This window comes from Thamnophis sirtalis, unplaced genomic scaffold (genome assembly GCF_051295495.1).
Source record: "Thamnophis sirtalis isolate CommonGarterSnake01/CBP01778 unplaced genomic scaffold, rThaSir2_p1.2 scaffold_10, whole genome shotgun sequence".
In the NCBI taxonomy this organism is placed as follows: domain Eukaryota; kingdom Metazoa; phylum Chordata; class Lepidosauria; order Squamata; family Natricidae; genus Thamnophis; species Thamnophis sirtalis.
The window spans coordinates 70457114-70477808 of NW_028261390.1; the positions used below are offsets into that span (position 1 = coordinate 70457114).

General features: G+C 37.6%; 1 protein-coding gene across 3 annotated transcripts in view; it reads right to left on the reverse strand.

Annotated features, from left to right (window-relative positions):
• Positions 1 to 2229: 2229 nt before the first annotated feature.
• Positions 2230 to 20695, reverse strand: part of ATP8A1 (ATPase phospholipid transporting 8A1) — a 64253-nt gene continuing 45787 nt past the window's right edge. For all 3 annotated transcript variants that reach the window (XM_087724847.1, XM_087724845.1, XM_087724848.1), the window contains 10 exons: positions 20292 to 20366; positions 20070 to 20192; positions 17956 to 18034; positions 16621 to 16682; positions 15870 to 15926; positions 15583 to 15690; positions 11547 to 11635; positions 10836 to 10928; positions 8252 to 8343; positions 2230 to 6580 (listed from right to left, as the gene is read on the reverse strand). In XM_087724847.1, coding sequence (XP_087580973.1) covers positions 6483 to 6580; positions 8252 to 8343; positions 10836 to 10928; positions 11547 to 11635; positions 15583 to 15690; positions 15870 to 15926; positions 16621 to 16682; positions 17956 to 18034; positions 20070 to 20192; positions 20292 to 20366 — 876 coding nt within the window. In that variant the 3' untranslated portion in view covers positions 2230 to 6482. The remainder of the gene's footprint in view (positions 6581 to 8251; positions 8344 to 10835; positions 10929 to 11546; positions 11636 to 15582; positions 15691 to 15869; positions 15927 to 16620; positions 16683 to 17955; positions 18035 to 20069; positions 20193 to 20291; positions 20367 to 20695) is intronic.

Consider the following 20695-nt stretch of genomic DNA (forward strand, 5'->3'; position numbering starts at 1 on the left):
CTAGGATTAAGGTTCATGCGTTAAGATAACAAAACTAAAGCAAGTATTAAAAATACAGTGGGGGCAGAGGAATGAAACTCAACGTAGTTTCAGGTGTAATAAACGGATACATAAACCCAGCAATGAAATTATTATTGAAAATGTATAGTGGATGTTTGGTATTTATTCCTTCCAGCCTTCACACTCTTACACCAGGCCCTGGTTTTAAATGGGGTTTGTTGAATTAATTCTTACCAAAAGCCGTAATTTATGTAAATTTGTAGTTTCAAACTGAAGCCTCCCCCCCCCCCCAACCCCTCCTCTGAAGGTGGATTCTTACTCTTTAATTTTGCAGTGCAATCTTTTGCATTCCATCGAAACTATGATCTGGCTGATGGAAGATCCGTACCATTCTATAAAAAAACCCCAGGGTTTACAAAATCAAATGGCTGAGTTTGCGCATTGCACGAAGCTACGAAGAGTAATCTGCAAGATTTCGGTCCCTAATCTGGGAGAGAAATTCAATCTCCACCGTGGAATAAATCTGGCAAACAGTTAATCTTGATTGGTTGGAGAAGCTGTAGTTACACATAAGCCATTAACAGTGGTTTGTCCCCCCCTCCCCAGAATGTATAGCATACTCCAACACAGGTTTTTAACAGATTGTCTGAAATGGTATAGGGTTTCCTGCCTGAGCAGAGGGTTGGACTAGAAGACCTCCAAGGTCCCTTCCAACTGTTTTTTCTCTTCATTCTATCCTATCCTTTATTCTGATACTATTCTATTCTATTGTACTCTCTATTCCATTCCATTCTCTATATTCTATTCTATATTTCTGCTCTCTATTCCATTCCATTCTGTATTCTATTCTATTCCAATCTATTCTATTTTACTCCTATTCTATTCTCTATTCCATTCCATTCTATTCTTTATTCTATTTTGTTCTGGTTCTCTTCTTAGTTCTCTTCAGTTTCTAATTTTCCTTCTTTCCCCTTCCATTCTCAGTGTAAATTTTAATTAATATTGTTTAGGGTTGGTTATTCTCCTTCAGGGGCTGTGGTAGGGCAGGAGAGATCTGATAAAGATCCAGGATTCCTCCCCCCCCCTTCTCTCATTCTTTTTTTTTTAATGTTTATGTGAAGCCACTCTGGAAGCCACCATTGGGATGTGGTCCAATGGTGGGATTTAATTTTGGGCATGGCAGGGGAAGGATACTGTAAAATCCCCATTCCCTCCCCACTCCAGGGGAAGGCTACTGCATAATCCCCATCCCCTCCTGGGACTCGGCAGATAGAGAATAGATGGGGGCGGGGCCAGCCAGAGGTGGCATTTACCTGTTTCCCAGAACTGGTCAGAACCTGCTGAATACCACCTCTGATGTGGTCCCATAACACTGACACAGTGGGAACACCTAGTTACACCCTCCACTTCATATGATGGTGCCCAGAAGGTTGGAGAAGCAGTGACTGTATCCTTCCAGGAAGAAGCAGCATCTTTAATTCAGAACGGGCTTCTATTCCACCATTTGGAGATGGCTCAAAATTTTGAGGATCCTTCTTGCACTCACAACTCCTACTGAACAGTAGGCGATAACTGTGGCCAGATTTCGTAACTTGTATGTTATTGGCACCCTTCTTGGGCTGAGACACCCTGCTGTGGTTGTTCCTTTGTGTTAAAAATAATAATAATAATTACAATCTTTCCCTGGTTGCTTTCACTTTTGTCAATTTAGTGTTAGATGTATAATAATTACAATCTTTCCCTGGTTGCTTTAACTTTTGTCAATTTAGTGTTAGATGTAATTATATTTCTGCCCTGTCTCACACGGGAACAAACAAATCCTTTAATTTCTCAATGACAGGTTTAAAACTTCACTTATTCGGAGTTTTTTTCCTATCTCTCCTTCATATGTTCTTATACTATGTTCTGATAAGCATTATCCTCAGAAAAGAACGTGCAAAGTATAGTTAACAAGGAAATTATTAATGGCCAATTTAGAAATACATTATGTGCTTATTTATCATCTCTGGTCCCCCCCCCCCCAACAATTTGAATTATGCAAACCAACCAGCCTTACAAGTTTATAGAGACATATTTTGATTAAAAATGGATATATGTGTGACAATCTGATAAACTTTCACGATGTATTGGAATGCATGTCATATTTCACATCTGTTGGCTACATTGTGGAAATAAATTCCAAAGACATTGTTATATATTTAAGATGCAGATACTGTAAACATCAGAGTATACTTAATAGCAAGGTTTATTTTATTTAACAATTAGAAGACAAAACAATTAAAATTTGCAGTTCAGAACATGCACATTCACGAAATGCCAATGACATGTAACACTGCATAGAAGTGAATATATTATTAAAATTTAATAACATTATAAAACAGTGCATTTAACATCCATTTAAAACGAAACCTGAGAAAAACTACCATAAACACGGAGTCAAAAATTTTTTTTGTCTCTTCATTCATGCAGCATCACAATTTCCACAGGAGTTTCAGCAGTAATGATTTAAAGAGAGTGGAAAAATCCTAGCTCACCTCGAATGCAGTCCTAAATATTATATATAGTCCCTACTTCTTTTTTTTTTTTAATCAACACTTCATGAAAATCGCAGCAAAGAACAAAGTTAATGCATTATGGCTTTAAATTGTAGAACAGGAAAAACAACAACACTGAAACATGATTTTTTTTTTTTTTAGCTTTTACACATCTGGGCCACGTTTTTTGCAATTACAAACTTTTAAATGGCTGCAAGTCTTTGTTGAAACAACTGAAAAAGCAAGTAGATACATCACTGTCTACTTTCACCGTAATTCATCGACTAATCCAATCAGTTTCATGGGTGTATTTGAGAATACTTTCACTGTGTAAGTTGCTTTTGAGTTGACATTCCATGCTAACAAAATGAAGTCGGCAATCTAGCTGTTTACCAACACTTCACTTTTGCTTACCAAACATATAAATTCTGATGCCTCTTTCGACTAACAAAGAAATAATGAGTTTTTACAGCACAAGCATGCATCAGTTCAGATTCACACTGCGACATGCAGACAGATTACTAAAACTTAATTGAAACAATTGCTTTCCCACAATATAGAAATCATTAGGGGAAAAAAATAGATCATATGGTCCAATTGTCAAGCAAGTAAGCAACTTAAAATTAATTAATTTAAAAAAAAAGATATCTTCCCATTTGAGATTGTATTATGTTTTTTTTAAACATTTCCTCTATTGCTATACAACTATTATATTTTATTAAAATTTACTGTTGTAAGTCTAACCTAAGAAAATAGGACTACTGAGGGCTTCACAAAGTATATCCAATTGGTTGATTTTTCTGGTTAAAGAGTACCACATTGTTACAATCATTTAAATAAAAATAATACACAGTTATAGACATTCTTTTGATTTTTTTGAATGGTACCAGATACTTTCAATGATGATTTTTTTAAAACTTTAACATAAATATTCCACAATACATAATATACACATAATGTACAATTTCCTTAATTTAGGTAACAAAGAAAAGTATAATTTTTATCACTGAACAAAATGTAAAAAAAAAAAAGTAAAAAACAAACCTAGCTGAATAAAATATGCACATCAACCAACATCCCTAAATATACATTATATTATAATATATATTTCTACATTACAGTGTAATGAATCACTTGGAAAGCTTTTCTTTCAAGTGAAAAGTATAGACTTGCAAATTAGATATACTTTGTACCTCCTGGTCTGTTCTAACAGTTCTAGCTTACTTGGGTTTTAGCTATCCCAGAAATCCGAAAATGTCATTTGTCTTGAAATCCAAAACTTCTAGACTCTTAAAGACAGCACAGGACAAACAATCCTCTCATTCACTTTATAAAGCGCACTCTCAAAACGTAAGTTTCCGTTAAGCAAATATTGCATCGCAGGTGTGAAAAAGTTTTCCGAGAGAGCTAGGAAATGGGAGAGCATGGAAAATATATATATATAACGAAGCCTGGGATCCTGAAGAAAGGTGGCATGTTTAAAAGGAAAAAAAAAAAAGGATATATAAATCACTGGCAGAGGATGTGGTCTGCCATTTTTGTAAGGCTAGGCAATTGGGAAGATTTCGTTTCCTGAATTCCAGCTACTATGCGGGATTTATGCCTTCGTCACCGAGGACATGAGGAGAGGCAGTAGAAACAAATCTTTGCATGCAGATCATTGTTTTAGGTCATTTGCATGCAAGGCAGTCTTTTCATGCTGTTGGGAATGGAGTGGTGTTGACCAAATTGATATGTCATATTATGTATATCTTTCCAATGTGGGCTGAACTAAATATTCCTCTTCTGTCAATAGTCTGTAAGAACTTGCATTAGAATCAGGGGTGTCCAACTTTGAAAACTTGTAGACTTCAACTCCCAGAATTCCCCATGGCTGGCTGGGGAATTCTGGGAGTTGACGTCCGCAAGTTCTTAAAACGTTGCCAAGGTTGGACACCTTCGCATGAGACCGTAAGCAACCGATGGGAACGTATTCAGCCTTTGCTCGATTATGTGACACCTCCCCCCCCCCCCGCTTTTTGTTTTTGAAATATACACTGCTAAAAACTGTACTGTAAGCATCATGCTACGGTATTATTATTATCTTTTAAATAATTTGCTTCAGGAATATGCAATATTTAATAGTGTTTCTGTTACACAGTAGTTTTGAAAAATGGACTTAAGAATAGAAACATGACCCAGAAATACTGAATTTATCCTAGTTTTTCTGCTTGTCTATAGTTAAATTAATTGCACACGTCACAGAAATTAAGACATGGAACTGTCTACATCAAATATATTCTAGATAACCTGAAATGGCTATTAACACGCATAGTGGAAAAATGACTGCCATTTAATAGGCTTTCTCATTCTGATTTTACAAAATGACAAGGTTTAAAAACATTTACTCAAAACATTTCGGTTAATGAGAAGGGAAGTTTTACATTACTAGCTAGAAAATCTTTTTATTTAAAAGGTACACAAACCTTGTTAGTTTAAATCCTCAAACTTTTTGCATACTTTTAATTTAAATCAAATTTGGGAATGTACAAACAGAATCTATTAACTACCCCAAATAAATTTTTCTGATAGTGCAAACTGAATGTATAGTATAGCATTGTGGTAAACTGATAATGTCGATTCCTTTTTCCCCCCCCAGATTATTATCGTAACTAACAAGGTAAATTATTTTACAGTAAACTAATTTATATATATAAAATGCTCTGTAAATAAAATCTCTGTTTTCAAGCACACTTCCACCCCAATCCACTAAGGACAATCAGTTTCTGACTTCTGTAAATATTACAAAATTCTGGATTGGCTTTTCTTTGTAGGGCCTATATAAGTGTAACCATAGGGGATGGATGCAATGCATGGTGGTCTTGAATTACACCTGAACAGTGGCTAATACAGTGGGATCTTTCCTTGTCTGACAGTGTTCGGGCCTGTTTGGGAAACAGGAAACTTAGTTAAGGCACCATCTTTGTCTCTTTGCCACTCCCAACAAGCAACCATTGCTTTTTGTAAAAAAAATGAAAGTTCTTGATGATATGCACGGGGAGGCTGACAAAGAAACACCTGAGCCTCGCACACAAATGTCACCACACCGGGACTCTTTAAGCAGGTAACAAGTCTCAAAGACACACACACACACAGTCCTGACAAGAGGAAAATAAATGAAATGCTGTGTTGAATGTACACATTCTGTGAGAGAGAGCATGGACGCAAAAAGAAAGGCTTCCGTAAGGCCAAAGGTGAAAGGAACCACAGATCTGAAATTAAACGCATCCAAACCAAATCCTATCAGTTTTCATATTATTGTAAAACTTTTCAAGTACAGAGTATCAAACATGCAACTCTGAAGTTGGACACCTATCACTACCGCTTAGGTTCTACAAATGGAGGAGACATGTGGAATTTCTTTGGCAAACAAGCTCATTTCACCCAATTCCTTCTTAGTGTCTTGCTTTGCGGCCTTTCTTCGTCACATGAATTAAGGTAATCAAAATGGTTCTTTAGCACTTGTGGAAATCAAAGGCTCCTTATATTTAAATTTCACCACGTATCCCACCTTGGCAAAGGCTCTGCTCCTCAATGAATAGCATATGCTGAGCAAACCGGGTGGTTCACAATATTGAATATTTATTTTTATCTCCCTCCCTAGAGGCAGGAGCGGTACTTATCTTTGCGGTAAATTAGCTGTTTCAAAAGGCTGCGGGTTAATTCTCAGCATCTGTTTACAAAATCTAAGTCCCCTTTGAAAAATTTCGAGGGATGGTGTGTTAAAGAGTGTAGTTGCACAGTGCTTATGTCTACTCAATACGCGCGGACGTCAAGAAACAAGAGAGAACGACCTACAACTGCCCCTAAATCTTGTTACTCAACTGTGTTTGCGGACGCAGGAAATATGCATTAAGTTGGCTGGATATGGCAAACATCGGAACTCTTGCGACTTCGGGCCTTCATCCTTCACCACTCGTCGGATCTCTGCTTCGTCGTGTCGTAGGCTCGTATTACTTCCGACTGCGACACGATTCCGTTTTCGTCTTGCGAGAAAGCGTATCCGTCTGGAAGTGGAGAGAATTGGGTTGAGGCGAGAAAGAGTGGGGAAACGAAATAACAAGTAGTCCTCGACCTGCAACGGTGCGTATAGTAACCAAAGTTACAATGGCGCTGGGGGAAAAAAAAAGGGATTTGTGACCACTTATGACCGTTGCAGCATTCTCAGGGTCATGTGATCAAAATTCAGATGCTTGGCAACCGGTTCATATTTATGACCGCTGCAGGGTCCCGGATATTATGTGATCCACCTCTTATGACCTTCTGAAAAGCAAAGTAACGGGGGAAGCCAGATTCACATAACAACTGTGTTGCTGGCTTAACAATTGCTGTGACTCGCTTAACAATTACGGCAAGAAAATAGCATTAGCACTTAGACTTATATACCGCTTCACAGGGCTTTCTAGCCCTCTCGGAGCGGTTTACAGAGTCAGCCTCTTGCCTTCAACAATCTGGGTCCTCGGTTTACCGACCTTGGAAGGACGGAAAGCTGAGTCAATCTTGAGCCCTTTAAGATCGAACTGCTGGCAATGGGCAGTTAGCCTGCAATACTGCATTCTAATTACTGGGAAGGAAGAGCAATAGCACATAGATTTATATACTGCTTCACAGTGTTTTACAGGCCACTCCAAGCGGTTTAGAGAGTCAGCCTCTTACCCCCAACAATCTGAGTCCTCATTTTACTGACCTCAGAAGGATGGAAGGCTGAGTCAAACTGCTGGCAACCGGCAGTCAGCAGAATTAGCCTGCAGTACTGCATTCTTACCACTGTATTATTACCACAGCTCTGAAAAGTCGTAAAATGAGCCAAAACTCACTTAACAACTGTCTTGCTTTGCAATGGAAATGTTGGGCTCAATTGTGATTGTAAGTCGGAGACTATCTGCACCAAGAAACATTTTGTTCAGGCTAACCTTAGGGACTCACGTAGAAAAAGGAAGGAAGGGATAATAGATTTGGTAAGCCACAAATACATTGTTTTCAAACAGTATTCCAAAGAACACTTATTCATAATGTGACACGATTAAAACAAGTCCGATTCACATTTAGATCCTTTGAAATACCAAATTCCAGAGAATTTGACCCACTTTAGATCATATCGAGTCCAAATTGAAATCTGTTGGCACAATAGAACATTAAAATCCAAGACGGCCAGCGACACAGGGTGGGAATCTTCTCTCTATCCCATCAGCCATTCCCAGGACCAGATATTTAGGCCCTGCTGGAAGGCCAGGAGTATAGGGGGCAACCTCATCTCCAGCGTGAATATATTCCTAAAATATGCTCTGAATCCACCTGAGACAGGTAAAGGTGAGAAGAAGTAAAAGATTTCCCACAGGCCCAGTTGTTGAAGGCAAGGCATTTCTGGATTTTCTTTTATTTACCCTTTATTCTCTTTTATATAACTAGTCCCTCAATGATATAATCATAGATTGGGAGCTTAATTTTCTTTAAAATTGAGTTTTTGAAAATTTAATTTGCTTTGAAATATTTGCTGTTTGCTTTTTCACTTTCTAAACCTTCAATGTAGCTGAAAATCAGTTACATGGCAGTAGGCAGATGAGACTTTAGAATAATATGTGAGCTAATCGGCATGTCAACAAACTTTCTGATAAGACCCTGCTGTTATTTGTGGCCTTCGACTTTCTGTTGCTTTCTAGCACACCTGAAATACTTACGAAGCAAATTTTGTTGCAAAGATTCAGAGCGGTACATGTTGACGTGGTTTTTCTTAAAGACGTTTTTCAATAGCTGAGCTCTTTCAGTTAAGCTAGGGGGAAAAAAAGGCGACAAATTTATGAAATGCACTAAAATTTGGGGTGCATGGGGCAGAAATCCAGACTGCAATAGCAAATATTGAACAGAATATTGGAAATGAACAACGGCAGCAATCACACATTAGCTATATACAGCAACAAGGACAGAAAATGGAATTATTTATTGGCAATGCTACTTCAATAAAAGTTTTTTCAACTCCTATTATCAAAGCCCGTAGATTTCTGGTACTAGTTTTATTTTTCACAACTATCAGGCTCTTTATAAGTACGGTAACTGGAAAAATGATTATTATTCTTGTTTACTTTATGCTTTGAATCAGTGTTGTAGATTTAGCCACAAAATTCAAGGCACCAAGCAAACTTTTAGTATGTTTTACAGTGGGATGTAAATACGGTTCTGGTTGACGATTTAATGGAATAAATCCGAGATTGTTAATGTTATCTTAAACACTTGAATGTTAGGACTTAACCAGCAAGGCCTGCAACTATTGATGGTCAGATTGCTGTCATGGAGGCCATCCGGGAAGAAGCTAAGGAGAGAAAGCAATTTTGGATTTTTGGTGCCCTTCACGTCATTTGCACCAACTCCATGGTATTGTCAAATTTGCTGGGATGGATTCCTGAATTCTCTGGGTGACGCTTGGGGATGGGGGCAGGGGGAAGGCCGCAAGCAACTGCAAAATGGAGAAAGGGCAGTCAAACTTCATTGAGTGAGCACATCTCTTGGAAACCGCTGGACTTAATCCTAAGCAAGCAAAATATAGGAATGAAACAAATTACGTGATAGCAGCAATAGCAGATTTTTATATACCGCTTCATAGGGCTTTCAGCCCTCTCTAAGCGGTTTACAGAGTCAGCATATTGCCCCCAACAACAATCCGGGTCCTCATTTCACCCACCTCGGAAGGATGGAAGGCTGAGTCAACCCTGAGCCAGTGAGATTTGAACCGCTGAACTGCTGATCTAGCAGTCAGCTGAAGTGGCCTGCAGTACTGCACTCTACCCACTGCGCCACCACGGCTCACTGTGATGGGGGTGGGTGGAGGCTAAAACATACAATGAGCGGTTGCAGCAGCTGGAAATGTCTAGTCAAACGAAGAGAAGGACTGGGGGTGACAAGATAGCAGCTTCCAATATTTGAGGGGCTGCCACAAAGTGGGCATTGATTTACTCTCCAAAGCACATGAAGGCAGGAGAAGAAGCAACTGATGGGACATCATTAAAGAGGGATCCAACCTAGAATTAAGGAGCAATTTTCCTGAGAGTGAGGACAATTAACCAATGTAACGGATTGCCTCCAGAGGTTGTGGGTCCTCCATCACTGGGGGCTTTTAAGAAGAGACTGGACAGCCGCTTGTCCAGAGTGGTATAGGGGCTCTTGTTTGAGCAGGGGGCTGGACTAGAAGACCTCCAAGGTCCCTTCCAACTTTGTTATTCTGTATGCCCAGCGTGGCTTCATGGTTCTTCTACCCCTTTAACAACAGTTTTGTTCTAGGCCTTCCTGATTTCTTCCCTCCGTTACATCGTTCCGTTGAAAGTTGTAAAGAATAAAAAGAATGAAAAATAAACACAGGTTTGGAAAACACAGGTGAAACCCCCTAACTGCTGCGAGGCATTTTACTATACCTGTATTGTGTTCGTAGGGAGTCTGCCATAATCTTGTAAAGGGTTCGGAGGGGAGTTAAAAGATATTAAAATGATAAATGGTATTTAATTATAAACTATCCCACCAGTAACATCAATTTGAATTGTATGTTTATGAAATAATTACTGTTAAGTGCTCTGTAGCTACTTAAGATATTACAGTTATACTTTAACTATATTACTATTACGTATAATATATTATATCCTAGTTACTCTGTAACTACACTGTGGTTACTGTAATTACTCTGGGAGAGGAAGCCAAGAGAAAAGGGAGAACAACATTACATGGAAATAATGATGGGAATAAATAATACTCCAAGGAAAGGAAGAGTTGAAGGTTGTTAGTTTTTTTTTTTTTTACAAATAAAAATATTTGCAAGGTAAAGGGCTAATCCCAAACAGAAGCTAATCTTCAGGTATATTCAAATGCATCTTTGTGTGTAGCCAATTGAAGCTCCTTGTTTCCAACAGATCCTTGTCTTCTGATTAGGGATTCAACTTCTTCCCTTCCCGGCCCACTGAAATATACATATCATAATTACCTATTAGTAGAAATAACTGACCCTTAACTGACTAGATGGAATAAGGAACAGGCTACAAGCTAATCCAAGCTGCCCTCAGCACGCTGAATTAGTTGCATCTCTAGTTAAAGTGGATATTGAATTAATTGGAAGAGAATGCTTAACTAAGACAATATTTGGTTCATTTTATGAGCAAAATTAATCCAAGAACCTTTATGACTTTGATTTCAGACTCCAAGTGATGAGGTCAACTCAGGCCAAACACATAAATAGAACGCTAATATTCAAGGTTGGAGAAACGACTGATAATCGTATTCTACCTTTTTCCCTGCAGAACAGCTCCTGGATCTTGTGATTTTGCTTCCAACTCCTGAACTTCATCTACTAAGGTCTTAAATGCTGCCCTCTTCACTCTAAAATAATGATTTAAAAAAAATATCAGTTAATTCATTTTAAAATTCTAAGCCTTTTTATCTGTCTGCAAATATCAGTATAGAATTAAATGTAACCCAGGAACATTAAATTCAGCCCCACAATAACATTATCTAAAAAAAAGAATATAAATTATTCTAGTAGAGTCCACGGAGAACTGCGATTATTCATTCATTTTTGAGATTAACCATTAGGGAACTAGGGGGTAATATTTTCCAAAGAAGCATTGTATTTATACAGTATATTTGGTTTTAATATTTTATACTTTCATATAATAAAACTGTGATATACAGTATAGGTTGTTCTCTTCTGAAGAGTAATCTCAACTAAAAGAACAATCTGCAAAAATAGGTCATAATTTAGTAGACTAAGGAGTCAATTCTCTATAAATGTGCAAATCTAATTGAGCTTGGATTTAATTAGGAAGATATGCCAATAATAATACTGCATCAGTAAATGCACTTACTTAGGAATACACTCTGTTGAACTAATGGGATTTTGTCCTGAGTAGCTGTGAAGCCTGCACTGTAATTTTAGGTAACTAACAAACGGACAGATTAGTTATTTGGTAGTCCATATATTAATTATATCATACTTACACTTTATATACTACATCAAATATCAGTGCTGTCATTGGAATACTAAATAAGCCCATCCAGAAGACTCCGGAGCTGAACAACATCACGGCCTATATAGATAAAAATAAATAAATAACAACCCATACAATGAAACATTTGCGATGATGGTAAATAAAATCTCTGTGGAAAGATTAATCATAAATCGCTGATGTAGAAGAAAATTAGTACCAACAGAAGAGAACATCTGTGGCTCAGGGTTGAACTGTGGGGAGGCCCTTGGTCCTTTCTGAACTTGGTTGTTTTCTTGCAGACATTTCATAACCCACCTAGGTAGTATCATCTGTGCTAGAAGGAAGTGGTGTTTGTGTGTGTGTGTGTGTTTGTATATGTGTACACACACACACACACACACACACAGCCAATCCCACTCCCTTCTAGCACTGATGAAGTTACCTAGTTGGGTAATGAAACATCAGCAAGAAAACCACCAAGCTCAGAGAGCACCAAGGACCCCACAGTCCTCCTCCTCCTCCACTCCGCAAACCCCTTTTCTCTTCTAGCACTGAAAATGTTCCCTAGTTGGTTAATGAAATGTCTGCAAGAAAGCCACCAAGCTCAGAATGCAGCAAGGATCCCACATTAAAAAAATGAGATCCAAGCTGTAAAAATGTATTTTATTTTCTCCAGAGATTGCGAAGGGAAGTACTCTTCCTAGCTGCCGGAGAGTCTGTTTGTGACTGATGGGGTGTTCCATTGAGAGGAAAATCATAGGCGTTGATTGTCCAGGAAGTGGAGGGAACACCGTAAGGTTTTGAATAGGTTTTAGCTAAAAGAAAAGGTATTGTTTTTTCTGCTGAAAAAAATTACATGCCTGCTGCTGGCCTTTAAAATTCAAGAGAAAATCTCTGTGGGCATCTAGTGCAATGTATTGTTTCACTGTTGAAATTATTATCTTTTTCAGGATTGCCATTTTTAATAGTTTGCTAAGTCATCCAGAATCAATGGCCAGTGAGTTGTTTTAGAAATTAAAATAATAATTAAATTGTTTTTTTTGGGGGGGGGGGGGGAGAGAATAGGCAACCTACAGGTGGTTCATCTTTGTTGTAGGGTTACTTTTAAAGTAATATTGGTTACCTTGTAATTATTACATCATTTTATTGTTGGATACCACTGCTTCGAAAAATTTTGGGCAGTAGGATAAAAGATGCTGAATAACATCTGTAAAACAGTTGCTGGTGGGCTGAATTTTTCATTTACCCTCTCATAATCCCTTATTCACTCTCCAGAGAAGTGGATGGATTACCTGAAAGCAACTATAATATTTGAAAACACAATTAAGCCGTTCACTAAAGGCAGAAATTTATGAATGAAATTTTCAAGGTATTTTGAGTAGTTTTGAGGGCTAATTACACGCGCTTGCACCTCTTATTATCTCCAGGTGCACATATGACAGCACAAACTTCAGGTTCCGATGCGATCCTTACGATACTCACTAACGACACTCAAAATAAACGGATGTCAGGAATCAGTTTCTGGCATGGTGTCTGTTCAAAATCATGGGAACAGATGGGTCTCACTTCATCAAATGACAAACGGGAGATTTCCATGCGGGAGCTTTTAAACTCTTCTGCTGAATAAGGGAGGCCTGCTAATCCCCTGGAGCTGCAGCCTGGGGGCCCCCCAAAATCACTCGACAGACAGACAAGGGACCCTTTTTTCCCTAAGGCTCAGGGAGCAGGGGGCAATGGGGCAGGGGAGTGGAATCAGTAGCCCCTCTCCTGCAGCAGCAGCGCTTTCAGAATGCATTGAAGCCAAACTGAATGTCTGCTGGCGGTTAGCAGCTTTGCCCTTCCATCAAGCAACAAACATATTATATTATTTTGGCCGGATGTAAATTGTTTTAAAAGAAAAAAGAAAAAGAACGGCGATGCGGTGACTTTACAGGTGGAATGGAAACTATTCCCTGTGATTTAATCCGAGTATTAGTGCCCACAGAGAAGTGAAAGACGCTCATAGAATTAGATCCATAACAGGTGAAAGAAAAGAGGACAATTATTTTTCTAAGCGTGTTGCGTAAAGCAAGCCAAGATAAAATGATAAATACGACTGATTTCTGAAACATAAAGACAAAAAAAATAGCAGGGGGAGGGAGGATTTAAATAGAATTCCTTCCTTCCTTTCTTTTTTAATGGTTCTTAATGACTTTTTAAAGTTAGGGAAGCGCCAAAGAGCTCTCCCTTGCCTAAGCCCCCTTGTATTAAAAGTTGCTTGGTGAAACAGCGGAATTGATAATGTAAGTCTCAGGATGTTAATTCTGAGCATTGTGATGCTAACGATGAACGAAGGAACAAGGGCACCCACATTCACTCAATCCAGCCTTTTGGCTTCACAAATGAGCAACCTGAATTGAAGGAAGGGAGGGAAGGGGAAAAAAAAACAACCCACCACTGCCACCAAACGTTTTTCTGCATCATATTTGAAAGCCTGTCAGATTTTGTCCCCCCCCCACGCCCCTTTTACAGAGTTAATCCAAAACTAAAAGATTTAAAGAGGACATTCACATTAAAGACAGAAAGCTTCTTTGTATGTGTGTGGGTGAAGAGGGAGAAACACACAATCTCACGGAGGTATTTCCTTCCTTTCTGTTTGGGGCTGGGAGGCGGGGGGGGGGGGAGCTGGAAGCTCCCTCTGGGCTCAGCTCAGAACCATTTTGTCTCTAACTTTTCACATCTCTCTGCCCGTAGACGGGTCAGCTGGGAAGAGAGCAAACGGATCCAGGGCAGACAATGGCCGCTAACAGGGACAGCCTGTTCTGAGGTTGGACTCCGTCTGCCTTTTTGCGATTTACAAATTCATCGCCCGCCTGCTGCCAAGTCTTCTGGCCCCGGCCCCTTTCGGCCTTGGGAAATCAAACGCAACCTGCTTAAAGAATAGCATGAGTCTCCCCCCCCTCCTCCCACCCCAAAAAAACCCGTAACAGAGAAATACAAATTGCCAGTGGGTCGGCTTCAGTTGAGCTGAACGTCTGTTAACGGGCGAAAGGGTCCCTCTTAAATTTATTATCAATTAAAAAGCGATTTTCAGAAACATGCAGGAAAGCATTTGGGTCAGTGGCTTTGACCCTTTCGCCAAACCGGCTCTCTTGTTTATGGCTTAGGTTTTTTATCCTGCCTTGGTGACATTAAAAGTCATTCAGGAGGGAGAGCATGGGTCATACTTCTTCCTCCTATTCCCCCTGTGAGGTTGGTTAGGCTGAGGCAGTGACTGGCACAAGGTCACCCAGCCGGCTTTCATGGCTAAGGCAGGACTAGAATTCACCATCTCCTAGTGATTGGACCAAAGTCATCCAGCCGGCTTTCATAGCTAAGGAGGGACTAGAGCTTACCATCTCCCAGTTAGAGATACTCTCTTAGTATCTCTACTCATTTGGAAGTCAAGGGGATGGGACCCCTGAAGCAATCCTCAATGGCAGTTCTGACCTTAAGGAACAGCTTATCCCACAAGGTGCTTTTAGCCCCCATATAACTGGGTTTCATAAACTCCTGAAAATGATCCTATTTTAGATAAGCACCTATCTATGCAATTGGACTTTTTCTCTTCTTGCATTGCAGATTTTTAAATTTTGATTGTGAGCCACAATTTTAAATTAACTGGAAGATGGATTTTACTGAGAAGATTTGAGGAATGACCTTTTCTCTTTTATATTAGAATTTGCATCAAACCACAAATACATATTTCTGACAAACACATTCTTAATTATGTTTTTTCACCCTTTTTTGGCTACTTATCCTTACTATTACCTGTTCCTGTTTTTTTTTTTTTTACTGTTTTTTTATTTGGACATTCTAAAATATTTTTTTATCAGCATTCCCTAGAAGTGAATCTTCATGTTTCTGCTTAAATGCTTTTCTGGAACATTTTTTTTAATGCTAGCATGTCAAAAACTACCATGTACAGCAGAATTCCTAAACTGTTGAAAAGATTACTACGTTTTAAATCATTTCCTGGCTTGAAAGAAAAAATTGTAACACATGTTGTTAATTAAAAGAAATATTACCTCCCCTGACATGTCCGGTGCCATAGGAATTACTGGCCATAAAGAGGAGTAGATGCCAAAAAATACTATCCAGAGCACAATACTGCCCCATATAGCTATATGACTAAACTGGAAAAAAAGAGAAAGAAACTCAGTTAATAAATGAATATTTTGAAAGCTGTATCTTTGTAAATCTGAATAAACAAACAAACAAAATATTCCACCAGTAATTAAAAGTGTTGTGCATTGCCTCCATAGAAATGAACTACTATCATTTATTGCATTATAATATTTTAAAGACATCTTACCAAAGTCCAATATGAAGTCTCCAATCCAGCTTTTAAGCACACAGTTATGACCACAAACTAAAAAAAAAAGGAGACACATTACTTTTCCTGAACTCAGATTGAAATATGTGATTTCAAAACCAAAGAAATGTTTAATATTCTAACATCTGTATAGACAACAAGAAATTGATAACTTGCTTCTGCATTTTCCTTCAGATACGGATGGAGCGCAAACAAGTTACTTATATTCTACAGCTTATGAGTGAGTGTGCAGTTCTGTGTGCGCACATTTGCAAATGACGCCTGAGTAAAACATTGAAAACACACACATGTGTCATCTGGGGCAGAACACCCAGAGGTTTTGATTATGGAAAAAGAAATTAATGATTACAACAAATAGTGGACTGAAAGTAGATGACCAACAGAGGACTGCTGCTATATAAAAACACAACACCAAGTCATTTGCCTTTCATGGTAGCTAACAAAAGCAGTAGCAGATTTGTTTACCGCTTCATTGTGGCTTACAGCAGTGGCCCCCAACTTCTTGGCCACCACGGAATGGTGTGTGTGGTTTTGCACACTATCTAGACCATGCAGAAGGATGGAAACCTTGAAGATTGAACTCCTGGCAGTGGGCAGAGTTAGCCTGCCAATGCTGCATTCTAACCACTGCGCCACCAGGGCTCTTAAGCTGCTTAAGTAGGACTCAGTGAAGTCAACTGCTGTTTCTGGTTTAAGATCTGAGTATTGGATTAAAATGAGTAAAACTTACTGTATATACGGCGTTTCCCAAAAGCAAGTAGTCTGAGGTTCTACCGCTGGCAAACACAGCATCTATAAAATAATAACAATTTATTTGCTTTTGTTAGATTCAGATGGCTGCCAAGTCGCCAAACAATTCTTGCCTACAAACATCTCAATTACTGGTACTTTAAGAAAGAAAAAAGGGACAGTTACTATAAATGAATAAACCATCATCGATATTTATATGTAAGCAACACATTCTGTGTACACCACACGTTTGTATAATAGGGCAAAAACTGAAGAGGGAAATCTAGAGCTAAGAGGAAAAAAAAATCAGGCATTCTCAAGTTTGGCAACATTAGGATGAGTGCCTTTCAACCTTCAGAATTCCTCAGCCGGCATGTTCCTTCAAGTGGTACCTATTCATTAAAGCTGCAGTTGAAGTAATTTGCGAAGAGATTAAAAACTTCAACTGTTAATCAAAAATTATTTAATTAGGGGTTAGCTAAAGTTGTAGTTAAGGAGAAAGAACACCTAGGTGTCTACGGGTCCTTGAATTATGACCAAAATTGAGCCCAACATTCATCTTGCTAAGTGAGACATTTGTTAAGTGACTTTGCTCTATTTTACGACCTTTCTTGCTACAGTTGTTCAGTGAATCACTGCTGTTGTTAAGTTAGCAACACAGTTGTTAAATGAATCCCGGTTTTTCCACTGACTTAGTTTGTCAGAAAGTCGCAAAAGGGGATCATGTGACCCCGGGGCACTGCAACCGTCATAAATATGAGTCAGTTGCCAAGCATTGGAATTTTAACCACGTGACCATGGAGATGCTGCAAGAGTCATAAGTGTGAAAAACAGTCCCTTTTTTCAGTGCTGTTGTTACTTCGAACAGTCACTAAACGAACTGTTGTAAGTTGAGATACAGAGGCTGCTTGCTGATCGTGAATAGTTCTATGCATTTGCATCCGGGAAAAAAAAACATGTGTTGCAACTTTCTAGGGCTGAAGTAGGTCAGGGATGGGCTAAAAATAAGTATCTACCTTTTCCCCTGCAGTTTTCCATCCCAAGGCTACAGGGCAGCTATTTCAAGCAAGGAAGGAGAGCATCGTGTGCACATCTGCAAGCACCAGAGGATCATTTATGGATTCAATTTCATATTTGATTTTCCTTTGTCAGCTTTTGGAAATATAGTCTTCCCTGATATACAGTATATATGTATATTCAGATTATAAGTCCGACTGATTACTTGGATTGCTCCGTCTGGCTAATGAGTAGCTGTATGAGTTTGCTAAACAAACAAATAAATATGTACAGGCCTAGTGTGAATGCGTTTTTTTTATTTTTTTAAATATTTACTTACCATTCTGGATGGCTTTTAGGGGAAACCAAAATAGAATTACTGAATGAAAGAGACCATTTAAACAATGGATCCAGAAAACCTGTGAAAACAAACATTCATGACCGTCATTGTGGTAAACTTGAGGTAACTCTATGAATTTTAATTTTTTATACACATATATTAAATGTATAATATATAAAACATAAATTATATACATGTATATGTATGTATAAGTATGTATATAAAGCAGTTTAATTATGCATATGAAGCATTTTTATTTATACAATTTTAACAAATAAAGATTATAAGGCAATTATATCAAAGAAATACAAGAAATCTATGTATTTTTATGTATTTAGGCCTGGACAGAATAAAGTCAAGAATAAATACAAAAAAAACCCTTTCACTATTTCTATAAAAGGAAAGTTGTTTTGTAGTAACGTATGACATGCTTTTACAAATCACAATCTTCATTGTGCTAAAGAGAAACGTATTAATCGCTTGAAATTGTTCAAACAACAGAATTATGTTCTCTGCCTCAAAAAATTTTCTACCCTGCCTGTAACATCTTTGTAATATTATCTAGCTGGTTAAGGTTGTACAATCCAATTTATGCCACAATACTTTGCATATTTGAACTTTTGTGTTACTCATTAACCTTTGTCTCTCCTTGCTGTGTCACTGACAAAAGAATATTATTTGAGAAAAAGCTGAGGTGGGGGGTAAGAAAATTAGGACCGTTTTTTCATTTTTATGGTGAATACTCATTGTCCCACGTTAATCCTTTAACCTCTCTTCACCCTGAACTCTGACCCTTTTGATCGCAATGAATCTGTGCACCATGATTTAGGGCAATGAAAATTCTAAATCTTCCACATACCAAACCAAACATATCTGTCTTTAAGGGACCATTTGAAATTGTAAAACCTGTTAAGAATTAAAAGCAATAAAAGGTACAAGCTAGATCAGTTTCTAAAATACAAAATATAATTAAAATATTTACAACTGAGTGGTTCATGGGATTTGATCACATTCATAATTGTGCAAAATGAAACTAAACAAGACACTACAAAAATAATAACTTCATTTGCATTCACTGAACCTTTTCAAAAATAATTATACGTGTTAACAAAAGACAATGCGGAAATTGTGGCAGAAAGCTTACGTTGGTAAATTGCTGAATTTCTTTTTGATCTATCAGGCCTACACAATTACTTATACTGTAATTTGTTTTAAAAAAAGAGGAATGTAAAGAAAAAAAATGTAGGAAGCATTTATTTTAAGAAACTCACAGAATCTGAGCTAATTAGTTTTAAAGTGCTATACATGAGTGGCATTGAAATAAAAAATAAAACATCAGCCACCTTAATTGACCTGTATAATTATTATGTTAATTAATTTGATGTTAATTAAATTGGTGTTAATAAAAACCACCAACACTAGTCCTTTTTAAAGTTATTCTATATGTATTTGTTTTAAGTTTACCTACACCTAATGAAGGGAATTATGTACAGAAAAAAAATATAAACAATGTGAATGAATGCCAACATCAGCTAAAGAACCAGCACCTGAGATGTCACTTAATGAATACTTAATTTAATTGGCAAAATATACACTCTCAGATTCAGATTATAGTTATCCTTAAAACTCTAACTCATTTGGAAATTGTGCATCTATTATCCATACTGGCTTTTTAAAAGTTTTTAAAGAACCAGGATAAATAATTCAAAAATTATTTATTATTATTTATTTACTCGTAATAAGAAAAATTCACGGTTTGCGTGAGACCCAAAAACATCTCAACCAACAAGCAAAAACAAGAAGCACTTCCATACACATGAATGATTTGTTTGTTTGCTGAAGGTCCTTTCTGCTACTTTTTAACCACATTAAATCCTTCTCTGAAAATTTTATGCATATTCATGAACAGCTTTTCTCTAGAAAACTAGCTAGCTCAACCCCCCCAACCCTCCCGCCCCAGAAGATAGACAGGATTGGATTTTATTGTAACTGGAAGCTTACTGGATATAGGGGACCATGATCATCAAACTTATATGTAAATGATTTTAAGAACGTTGTCGTAAAATAGAATTAAACAGCTGTACATGCAATAATTAAAAATTATTTCCAGCTACCTTTGAATTGAAATCCAGAGCGTTTTGGGATGTCTTGTATAATTCAGGGTATTTTAGCATATTTTCTTTCTGGCAGGATCTCTCAAATATTCCAAGCGTCAATGGAGGCATAGCCGTAAACATCTAATGCGCAAACCACATACAATAACAAAAATGTGTAATGAACATTCAAATATATTTTAACAATTAGCATTGCCAAAGAAACTAATTATAAAAACTTACCACATTATAAAGTCCTATGCACCATCTTTCAAACAGTATCTGTCCAGAAAATCCATTAACAAATGCAAACCATATCTGAAGAATAGAGTTTTAAACATAGTATCAGTTTTATGGATTCAGGGCATCTTTTCTTGAATCAATAATCTTTTAAAAATGGGGGAAATTTTAATGGCAGAAAAGATAATAAACATGTGAAGAGTCTTCAGCCTATAATTAAAAAAAATTGCTTTCCATCAATTCTGATTAAGGTCACACCCTTCATGATAGCTGTCTCTGAGGCAATGTTTTACATAGATTATTTTGGTTCGACATTATCTTTGGGCATGATTCCATCTGAATATTTTATATAATTTGAACTACCGTATATCTTCTTGATTAAATCATTTACAATGAACATTTTTTCC